We start from the raw sequence: 11,536 nt of genomic DNA, 5'->3' as shown, positions 1-11,536 counted from the left end.
CCTCTTCTCTGGGTGAAGAAATCGGTGCGTTTGTCTCCAATTTTGACCCCGCATTTGTTTTTCAGATACATTGATTTAATAAGGTCATAGACTTTGCCCCCTATTCCACATTGAAGAAGTTTATAATAGAGCCCTTCGTGCCATATAGAGTCAAAGGCTTTCTTGAAGTCGATGAAACAGGCGAATATTTTCCCATTTTTTGTTTGGTGTATATGTTTTTCAATGAGGGTGTGAAGGGTATAGATATGGTCGGCGGTGCGGTGTTTTGGAAGAAAGCCTATTTGGTTTTTTCTGAGGATATTATGTTTGTTAAGAAAATCAAGTAATCTACTATTTAGAATACTGCAGAATAACTTCCCTAGACAACTGTTGACACAGATGCCGCGGTAGTTATTTGGGTCTGATTTGTTTCCGCTTTTATATATGGGGGAGATTAGTCCTTGGCACCAGATATCGGGAAAACAGCCTGAACGTAATATGATGTTGAATAATTTGAGTACCGCACCCTGCATCTCCATATTGCTGAACTTGAGCATTTCATTTTTGATGTTGTCTGGGCCACAGGCTTTCTTTAGGTGGAGAGATTTTGTTTTTGTGGCCATTTCTTTCCATGTGATTGGGGAGTCTAGAGGGTTTTGGTTGTCTTTGATTGTTGCTTCTAATGTGTGGAGTTTTTCTGTGACCTGATGTTGACTTGGGTTTGTTTCGTTTATTGGGATGTCTTTGTAGAGGTTTTCAAAATGTGTTCTCCAGATGTCGCCATCTTGGATTGGTAATGCTTGCAATTGTGTTGTACTCAGGTTATTCCACATTTCCCAGAATTGTTTTGGGTTGGTGGAGTTTTCAATTTCTTCTAGTATTTTGTGGGTATAGTTTTGTGTTTTGTTCCTAATGGTGTGTTTATATCTTTTGAGGGTTTCATTGTATCTAGTACGTAGGTCCGGATTGTTTGGTTGGCGATGCTTTTGGTTTGATATTTTTCTCAGGTCTTTTCTGGCATTTTTGCATTCGTGGTCAAACCATTTCTTATTTTTATTTTGTCTTTTGTGACTCTTCCTCTTCTGTTTCACGAGGTCGGCTTTTACAGCTGCCTCATGAAAGATCATATTTATATCCTCTATGGCCATGTTTACCCCATCTCTGGTGATCTCATATAGATTTTCTTTAAATTTTGAAATTTTACTTGTGAGATCAGGTGAATTTAGTGCTGTGATGAATTTATCTCCACTGTCTGGGGCCCATCTGTATGTCTGGTTTATTTTATGTAGCTTACTGGGTTCCTTTTTTGTGTCTGTAGTTTGGGCAGAAAGTTTAAGGTACACATTTATTTGGTTATGGTCTGAGAGGGGGGATTGCTGCCTGACAGTGAATGCGTTGATATCGCAGGGGTCCAGGTCAGTGATTGTATAATCCACCACACTAGACCCAAGAGTTGAGGAATATGTGAGTCTCCCTAAGGAGTCCCCTCTGAACCTACCGTTAACTATGTACAGGCCTAAGGCTCGGCAGAGTTGCACTACCTCCCTACCGCTTTTATTTATTTCACAATCGAGGTTGTTTCGGTTTGCGATGGCTGGTGTGACATATAGAGGGGTCTGGCCAAACACATGGTTGTTGCCCTGTGGGTCTATGAAGTCAGGTTCACATCCTGTCCTTGCATTTAGGTCCCCACATAGTAGCACCTTTCCTTGGGCCTGGAAATGGCTGATTTCCATGTGGAGAGTGTCAAATATCTCCTCTTCAAAATATGGCGATTCTATTGGAGGTATGTAGATCGCACATAAGTAAACATCGTTTTTTACTATTCCTATATTTTTATCTAATTTTAGCCATACGTGTGATTTTCCCTGTTTTATCGGTGAGATGTGTTTGTTCAGTTCTCCTTTATACCACACCAGGATTCCCCCGGAGGTTCTGCCCTTGCGTGTCTTAATGTTCTTTACTGAAGGCACAATAATTTCATGGTACATTGGGGGACAGTGGGTCGGCATGTCCTTTTGGCACCATGTTTCTGTTAACACAATTATATCAATGTCTTTTATAGCTTTTAGGAATTCAGGGTCTGTACTCTTCATCCCAAAAGTTGAGGAGCGGAGGCCCTGGATATTCCAGCAGCTTATGTGGAAAGAACGCATTTATATAGTTCAATAAAACGAAATAAAATGGACCTATTTTGTGGGATGAGTGTGGAAACACTATTTTCTATAATGCTAAATGATGATTTAGTATAAATTTCATGAGGCATGCACATATATCTATCTAATAGTAGTAATAATACTGATAAGATAACAATAATGATAATGATAAATAACAATATTAATAATTTCTCCGGCTTTCTATCAGGCTGTTCAGCATCGTCATGATTTTTCTCAGTTCTTGGTCTACAGTCTGTGGTCTAGAGGGGGGTCTTGGGTTCTGTTGTTGGTTTTGTAAAGGGGGGTGGGGGACATTGGTGGTCCTGTTTGGGTTACGGCTCCCAATGGTAGAGGGGGTGGGAGGGCTGCGTCTTTTGGCAGTGTTTATGAGGTTTTTTGCAAAGACCCACATCCGCTGTTTGAGTAGATGTATTTCGTCATAGAGGTCCCTTGTGTTGATGTTTGGATGATGGGCCAGGTAGACGTTGGGGAAGACAGAACATCTCGTGTCGATCTCCCTGTTGGTGTTGTGGATTATATAGGCTGGGGTGTCCTTTCTGGGCAGTAGTGTGGAGATCACGATCCGCGCCTCGGGGAATTCCTTGCTGGCCTTTTCCGCCATCCTGCTCACCGCCCTAGCAGTGCCTTCCCGTAGGGTGCGTAGGTCGTTTGTGCCTGTGTGGATCACAAGCCATTTGGGGCTTCCAAGGGATTCTTTGTTCAGGATCTTCATTGCATGTTCTGTGTTGCTGCACCATTTTTTCAGGACTTGATGACCTGGGAACAGCCTCTGGGGGTCCAGAAACTTTCCGTTGGAGTCGGTCAGCAGGACCGCCTGAGGGGCTGGTTTTTCAGACTGGGTAGCAGTAGTCTGGGCAGGACTCGACTGATGGCTGGTTGTTGGCTGGGTTTCTGGGATATGTTGTGTGGCAGGAGCGGGGTTTGAGGCTTTCGGTGTGTCCTCGTGTGGGGGGGCATCTGACGGGTTCTGCGTCCCTGTGTGTGAGGACTGGGTAGCGGTAGTCTGGGCAGGACTCGACTGAGGGCTGGTTGTTGGCTGGGTTTCTGTGGTGAGCTGTGTGGCAGGAGCGGGGTTTGTGGCTTTCGGTGTGTCCTCGTGTGGGGTGGCATCCGACGGGTTCTGTGTCCTTGTGTGTGTTGTTTTTTGGACCTTAAGAGGTTTGTGTTGCCTGCTGAGCCTTTCTACGGCCTCCGTCATTTTGTTTAGTTGGGTATGGAGTTCTTGGATCTTATTTATTTGTTCCTCTACGGTCTTTCTCAGATTGTGGATGGTGGACTCGTTTTCCATTTTCAGCTGTTTGAGTTCCTCCGTCCAGTTCTTGGTCTGTGTTTCTCTGTATTCGTTGAATTCGAGTTCTAGTTTGGACAGACTCTCTTTCAGCAGTTTGTTTGCGTTGAGAGGTGTGGGGGGGGTGGAGATGGTCAGGGAGGTGTGTGTCTCTGCTGGACTCTCTTCTTCTTCCTCCGCTTGGCTCTCATCATCCTCTGTTCGATTCTCTTTTGCCTCCTGTCCATTGGTCCTATTTGTGTCTGCCTTAGTTTTCAGCTGGGGGAATTCCTTTTCGAAGGAGTCCAGACTTTCTACATTCCCCTGTATCATGATCTTTCCTTTTTTGTTGTAGTAGCTTATGGTTAGCAGGGGGTCATCTTTATCTAGATTTCCATCTTTACATATTTTCAGTCTGCCTCCACTGCCAATACCTTCGCTGGAGACGTATGCGTAGTATTTTTGTAAAGTCTCCTTCCATGAGGGAATGGAGTCGGTGTAGAATATGAGGTTGTTCTTCGTCTTAATCCCTTTGTGTGTGGTATAGTCAACGTAGAGGACCTCTGGGTTACTTTTTAGTGTTATGTCCTTGTGTTTTTCCTTTGCTTTATTTTTTGTGCATTGCTCAGGATATTTCATTTCCCTGCTCATTGTAGTCGTTTGTTTTGTCTCAGGTAGATAACTTTTTTTCTCTTTTTTGTGTCGTGTTCCACCTTATCCCACTTTTAGGTCCAAAATTGAGAGTTTTTCAGGGGTTCATCTTTGATATAGCTGCTCTTAAAAGTTTCTCTCTCTCTCTCTCACAGGTTCCTGGTTCTTTCTGTGTCTCCCTCTCTCTCTCCCCCTCTCTCTCTCAATTCAATTCAATTCAATTCAAATCGCTTTATTGGCATGATAAGGTACACCTTATGTTGCCAAAGCATCGAAAAACATTCATGGTTGAACACATAAACACAGATCTATCCATACAGTGTATAAACAGATATATCCCTGAGTGTATAAATATACATTCATATAATTTGTATATACTCTTTTCTTATATTTAGTGGTTGTCCCTCTGTTTATGGCAAGCTGTAACATAGTGTGCAGCTAAGGTTCTCCCTCTCTCTCCCCTCTTTCTGTCTCTCTCTCTGTCTCTGTGTCTCTGTCTCTCTCTGTCTCTGTCTCTCTCTCTCTCTCTCTGTCTCTGTCTCTCTGTCCCTCTCTCTCTCTCTGTCTCTCTCTCTCTCTGTCTCTCTCCCTCCTCTCTCTCTCCCCCTCTCTCTCTCCCCCTCTCTCTCTCTCCCCCTCTCTCTCTCCCCCTCTCTCTCTCCCCCCTCTCTCTCTCCCCCCTCTCTCCCTCCCCCCTCTCCCTCCCCCCTCTCCCTCTCTCTCTCTCTCCCCCCTCTCCCTCTCTGTCTCTGTCTCTCTCTTTCTCTCTGTACAGTATCACTACATTATATTTGGTGCTTTTCTCTAGCCACCTGCATCACCCCAACCTGCTGCTGCTGATGTCAGTCTGCCTATTGGAGAATCTGGAACAGGTGCAGCTGGTGTATGAGAGGGTAGAGGTCGGCTCGCTCTACACTATCCTTCACAAGAGGGTGAGTTTTGGCTGTACAGGCCCCAGGGCATCTTCCTGACCCTATGCTGTACTGTGTGACCCCACTGACCCTGTGGTGCAGTGTGACCTCTGACCTTGTACTGTATTGTGTGAGTCCCGACCCTGTGGCGACCCCGTGCTGAGTGGTGTGACCCCCGATCCTGAGCTTTATGGTATAACCCCTGACCCCGAGCTCTGTGGTGTGACCCCTGACCCTGGGCTCTGTGCTGTGACCCCCGACCCTGAGCTCTATGGCATAACCCTTGATCCTATGCTGTGTGGTGTGACCCCTGACCCTGAGCTCTGACCCTGTGGTGACCCCGTGCTGTGTGATGTGACCCCTGACCCTGAGCTCTATGGTGTGACCCCTGACCCAGAGCTGTGGGGTGTGACCCCAACCCTGACCCTGTGCGATGTGACCCCTGACCCTGTGCGGTGTGACCCCTGACCCTGTGCACTGTGACCCCCCTGCCCTGTTATGTGACCCCTGACCCTGTGGTGTGTGCTGTGACCCCTGACCCTGGACTGACGGTGACTGTTTTTCTCTGGTGCAGAGGTCGGAGTTCCCTGGGTTTTGCTCGGAGCGGATTGTACGGCTGCTGTTCCAGGTGTGCGAGGCTCTGCTCTTCCTGCACTCCCGCGGCTACCTGCACCGATCCCTCAGCTCTCACGCAGTGCAGCTCGTGACCATGGACCACGCCAAACTCTCCAACCTGGAATACCTGCAGGAGAGGTACAGGACGCCAAGCGCCTTCATCTACTAGAGGGAGCCCATTCCACCCAGTGCGGGACTCAGCCCCACAGTGCAGGACGCCAGGGGAAGGGCCGAGGCCCCACGGTGCAGGGCACCAGGGGAAGGGCCGAGGCCTCACGGTGCAGGACACCAGGGGAAGGGTCGAGGCCCCACGGTGCAGGGGAAGGGCCGAGGCTCCACGGTGCAGGGGAAGGGCCGAGGCCCCACGGTGCAGGACACCAGGGGAAGGGCCGAGGCCTCACGGTGCAGGACACCAGGGGAAGGGCCGAGGCCTCACGGTGCAGGGGAAGGGCCGAGGCCTCACGGTGCAGGACACCAGGGGAAGGGCCGAGGCCTCACGGTGCAGGACACCAGGGGAAGGGCCGAGGCCCCACGGTGCAGGGGAAGGGCCGAGGCCCCACGGTGCAGGACACCAGGGGAAGGGCCGAGGCCCCACGGTGCAGGACACCAGGGGAAGGGCCGAGGCCTCACGGTGCAGGACACCAGGGGAAGGGCCGAGGCCTCACGGTGCAGGACACCAGGGGAAGGGCCGAGGCCTCACGGTGCAGGACACCAGGGGAAGGGCCGAGGCCCCACGGTGCAGGGGAAGGGCCGAGGCCCCACGGTGCAGGGGAAGGGCCGAGGCCTCACGGTGCAGGGGAAGGGCCGAGGCCTCACGGTGCAGGGGAAGGGCCGAGGCCTCACGGTGCAGGGGAAGGGCCGAGGCCTCACGGTGCAGGACACCAGGGGAAGGGCCGAGGCCCCACGGTGCAGGGGAAGGGCCGAGGCCTCACGGTGCAGGACACCAGGGGAAGGGCCGAGGCCCCACGGTGCAGGGGAAGGGCCGAGGCCTCACGGTGCAGGACACCAGGGGAAGGGCCGAGGCCCCATGTTTCATTGAGAAGGGCTAGAAGTGGTGTGGGTCGGGCAGGGGCAGTCCCTCCTGCCGCTGGTCTCTGACTCTCTGTTTTTGCCTCTTGCGCCAGCTCCGATGGCATCGCGTGCAGTAACGTGTCAGCAGCGACCATCCCTCACCAGCTCTACAACTGGCTGCCTCCCGAGATCATCTGGGGCCGTGTCGGCACCGTGCGATCAGATATCTACAGCTTCTGCACTGTCATCCAGGAGGCGTTCACAGGTACAGAGCACAGTGTGTAACACAGACTAGAAGGGCCCAGGCTTCAACTCCGCGAGGACCCGTACCCCAGGGAGAGTCGGTGCCCGCGGGGACCCGTACCCCGGGGAGAGTCGGTGCCCGTGGGGACCCGTACTCCGGGGAGAGTCCGTGCCCGCGGGGACCCGTACCCCGGGGAGAGTCGGTGCCTGCGGGGACCCATACCCCGGGGAGAGTCGGTACCCGTGGGGACCCGTACCCCCGGGGAGAGTCGGTGCCCGTGGGGACCCGTACTCCGGGGAGAGTCCGTGCCCGCGGGGACCCGTACCCCGGGGAGAGTCGGTGCCCGCGGGGACCCGTACCCCGGGGAGAGTCGGTGCCCGTGGGGACCCGTACCCTGGGAAGAGTCGGTGCCCGCGGGGACCCGTACCCTGGGAAGAGTCGGTGCCCGTGAGGACCCGTACCCTGGGGAGAGTCGGTGCCCGTGTGGACCCGTACCCCGGGGAGAGTCGGTGCCCGTGGGGACCCGTACCCCGGGGAGAGTCGGTGCCCGTGAGGACCCGTACCCCGGGGAGAGTCGGTGCCCGTGGGGACCCATACCCTGGGGACAGTCGGTGCCCGTGTGTTAAAGTCCTGGCTGTCACCGGGTCGCTCGGTTTGTGTTTCAGACGTGGTGCCCTGGTCCGGCCTGGATGGGCTGATGGTGAAAGAAATGCTGGGCTCCGGGCGCTCGCTGCCCCTCGACAGCCACGTACCATCGTTCCTTCACAGCATCGTACAGACCGGGATCAGCCTGAGGCAGCGCGATCGCACCACCAACCTGCAGGATATCCGATTCACGCTCCGCAGCCAGCTAAAGGTAATCGGTGGGAAGGGAACGGCTCAGCCTGAGGTCGTGGATGGAGCCTTTCCTGGTGTGTGTGTGTGTCGTGTGTGTGTGTGTCTGTGTGTTGGGGGGGGGGGGTCCGATACCAGCTGATTGTGTTGTGGTTTTGTCACCCCCTCCCCCGCAGGTCCTGGGGCCGTGCCCAGAAGCTGGAGCAGGACGGAGAGCGAGCTGCGGAACGCAGGTGCCCAGGCTGGGCTCACGGGGCCCGGGGTCTCCCCGCAATCAGGCCAAGGCGATGGACGCAGTGGACGGATTCGGCCCGCCGGGGCTCTCCTGCCAATCGACGGCCTCTCGGGACAGCAGGGCGACCGAGGGTGAGAGTGATGGGAAACTACTCCTGCCCCTGATCATGCCACCCGAAATAATGAAAATGGCTCATGGGATGTCGGACTTTCTCTCAAGGGAGCGGGAATACCAAGGGACACAGGAACAGGAGGAGGCCCATTCAGCCCCTCGAGCCTGTTACACAGGAACAGGAGGAGGCCCATTCAGCCACTCGAGCCTGTTACGCAGGAACAGGAGGAGGCTGTTCAACCCCTCGAGCCTGTTACACAGGAACAGGAGGAGGCCGTTCAGCCCCTCGAGCCTGTTACACAGGAACAGGAGGAGGCCATTCAGCCCCTCGAGCCTGTTACACAGGAACAGGAGGAAGTCATTAAGCCCCCTCGAGTCTGTTACACAGGAACAGGAGGAGGCCATTCAGCCGCTCGAGTCTGTTACATGGGAACAGGAGGAGCCCATTCAGCCCCTAGAGCCTGTTACACAGGAACAGGAGGATGCCATTCAGCCCCTTGAGCCTGTTACACAGGAACAGGAGGAGGCCCATTCAGCCCCTTGAGCCTGTTACACAGGAACAGGAGGAGGCCCATTCAGCCCCTCGAGCCTGTTACACCGGAACAGGAGGAGGCCCATTCAGCCCCTCGAGCCTGTTACACAGGAACAGGAGGAGGCCATTCAGCCCCTCGAGCCTGTTACACCGGAACAGGAGGAGGCCCATTCAGCCCCTCGAGCCTGTTACACAGGAACAGGAGGAGGCCCATTCAGCCCCTCGAGCCTGTTACACAAGAACAGGAGGAGGCCATTCAGCCCCTCGAGCCAGTTACACAAGAACAGGAGGAGGCCCATTCAGCCCCTCGAGCCTGTTACACAGGAACAGGAGGAGGCCCATTCAGCCCCTCGAGCCTGTTACACAAGAACAGGAAGAGGCCATTCAGACCCTCGAGCCTCTTACACAGGAACAGGAGGAGGCCATTCAGCCCCTCGAGCCTGTTACACAGGAACAGGAGGAGCCCATTCAGTCCCTCGAGCCTCGTACACAGAAACAGGAGGAGGCCATTCAGCCCCTCAAACCTGTTCCACCATTTAATGAGATCTTAGCTGATCTGTATCCTAACTCCGTCCACCCACTTTGGCTCCATATCCCATAGTACCCTTGTCTAGCACAAATCTATCAATGTTAGATTTCAAGTGTTTAGCTGAGTGAGCATCGACTGCTTTCTGTGGGAGAGGGTTCCACACTTCTACCACCCTTTCTGTGTGAAGAAGTGTTTCCTAACTTCTCTCCTGCAGTATTTTGCACCTGCAGTATTTTGCTATCTCTCTCCTGAATGGCCTGGCTCTGATTTTAAGGTGATCTCCCCTCGTCCCAGACTGCCCCCACCAGCGGAGAAAGTTTCTCTCAACCCATCAATTCCTTTCAAAATCCTAAAAACCTCAATCAAATCATCCCTTTAACCTTTGACATTCCAGGGAATGCAAGCCTAGTTTGTGTAATCTCGGCTCATAATCTAACCCTGGGAGCCCCGGTAACCTTCTGGTGAATCTACGCTGCCCTCCTTCCAAGGCCAATACAGGTAGACTATCCTTTATCCGCACTTCCGAAAACCTCTAAAAAAAAAACGAAAGTTTTTTCGTGGCGCGTAAGTCGTGCGCACGACATGACCCGAGTGGCGCCAAACATGACCGGAGTGGTCCGGGAGCTCTGCCTTTCCCTGTGAGCAGGGCAGAGGGTCACAGAGTTCCCCCCTGGGTAGGAGATTGCAGGCCGAGCCAGGCAGTGTGAAGGAGGTACCGGGAGAGTGAACCCAACAATACAGCGGCCCGTCCGATAGTCTTTTCTTCACCACCCCCCCCCCCACTGACCTGATTTGCGGGCCAGCTTAGTGTAGGAGTCAGCCGATATCCGGCTTTCCCACAACTGGTGGCGGCAGTCGAGCCCCAGACCCCCGCTAAGTCAAGGAATTCAGATACGGAGCAGGGGGAGCCGGAAACCTCGATTTAACGGCAGAAATCAGCAGCCGTTTTGTTAGGTTTTTTTTCTTCCCCTAGCATTTTTTTTTAAACAGTCAGGCTGTGGAAGAAGTCTCTGTAGCTTAGCAACAGCTTCAGAGACGCTTCCAAGGCAGGGCCCGAGTGCTTACAAGCTGTTGCTAAGCAACAGTGTTTGTTGTCAGATACAGAGATGAAAACCTTCTGAAATCCGAAAAATTCCGAAAACCGAAACACAGCTGGTCCCAAGGTTTTCGGATAAAGGATAGTCTACCTGTACAACCTTTCTCAGGTGCGGTGCCCCAGAACTGTACACAGTGCTCCAGATGTGGTCTGACCAGGGCTTTGTATAGCTGTAGCAAAACTACAAAGGGTGGGAGTTATGCTATCGTGGTACAGAGCTCTGCTTAGACCCCACCAGGAGTTACTGCATTCAGTTCTGGGCCCCGCACATCAGGAAACCATATATTGGCCTTGGAGTGGGTGCAATGCAGATTCACCAGAATGATACCAGGGCTAAAGGGGTTAAATTACGAGGACAGGTTGCACAGACTGGGCTTGTATTCCCTCGAGTTTAGAAGATTAAGGGGTGATCTCATCATAGAAACATAGAAGATAGGAGCAGGAGTAGGCCATTCGGCCCCTCGAGCCTGCTCCGCCATTCAATGAGATCATGGCTGATCATCCAAACTCAGTACCCTGTCCCTGCCTTCTCCCCATATCCCTTGATCCCTTTAGCCTCAAGAAATATATCCAACTCTTTCTTGAATATATTTAATGAACTGGCCTCCACCGCCCTCTGTGGTAGAGAATTCCACAGGTTCACCACTCTCTGAGTGAAGAAGTTCCTCCTCATCTCAGTCCTAAATGGTTTACCCCTTATCCTTAGACTATGACCCCTGGTTCTGGACTCCCCCGCCATCAGAAACATCCTTTCTGCATCTAGTCTGTCCAGACCTGACAGAATTTTATAAGTTTCAATGAGATCCCCTCTCAATCTTCTAAACTCCAGCAAGTATAAGCCCAATCGACCCAATCTCTCCTCATACGTCATTCCTGCCATCCCAGGTATCAGCCTGGTGAATCTTCGTTGCACTCCTTCCATGGCAAGAACGTCCTTCCTCAGATAAGGTGACCAAAACTGCACACAATACTCAAGGTGCGGTCTCACCAAGGCCCTGTACAACTGCAGCAAGACATCCTTGCTCCTGTACTCGAACCCTCTTGCTACGAAGGCCAACATACCATTTGCCGCCCTAACCGCCTGCTGCACCTGCATCGAGGTGTTTAAGATGATTGAAGGATTCGATAGGGTAGAGAGAGAGAGAAACTATTTCCTCTGGTGGGGGGAGTCCAGAACAGGGGGGGCATCACCTTAAAATCAGAGCCAGGCCGTTCAGGGGCGATGTCAGGAAGCACTTCTTCACACAAAAGGCCCTTCATCTTAGGCAGTCCCTCGGAACCGAGGATGACTTGCTTCCACATTAAGAATGAGTTCTCAGGTGACTGATGAGTCCAATGCGGGAC

General features: G+C 52.7%; 1 protein-coding gene across 1 annotated transcript in view; it reads left to right on the top strand.

The window, feature by feature from the left end:
• The window catches only part of LOC147094624 (inactive serine/threonine-protein kinase TEX14-like), a 66,960-nt gene that overhangs the window by 33,525 nt on the left and 21,899 nt on the right, over positions 1-11,536 (top strand). The window contains exons 8-12 of the mRNA XM_085974461.1: positions 4,883-5,006; positions 5,560-5,738; positions 6,725-6,876; positions 7,521-7,711; positions 7,866-8,055. Of these exons, the coding sequence (XP_085830587.1) occupies positions 4,883-5,006; positions 5,560-5,738; positions 6,725-6,876; positions 7,521-7,711; positions 7,866-8,055 (836 nt within the window). The remainder of the gene's footprint in view (positions 1-4,882; positions 5,007-5,559; positions 5,739-6,724; positions 6,877-7,520; positions 7,712-7,865; positions 8,056-11,536) is intronic.

This window comes from Somniosus microcephalus, unplaced genomic scaffold, assembly GCF_052327205.1.
Source record: "Somniosus microcephalus isolate GS21.2 unplaced genomic scaffold, FLI_Smic_1.0 unresolved_chr1, whole genome shotgun sequence".
In the NCBI taxonomy this organism is placed as follows: domain Eukaryota; kingdom Metazoa; phylum Chordata; class Chondrichthyes; order Squaliformes; family Somniosidae; genus Somniosus; species Somniosus microcephalus.
The sequence above is the reverse complement of the archived record's forward strand: the minus strand, read 5'-3'. Positions and strand labels throughout refer to the sequence as shown.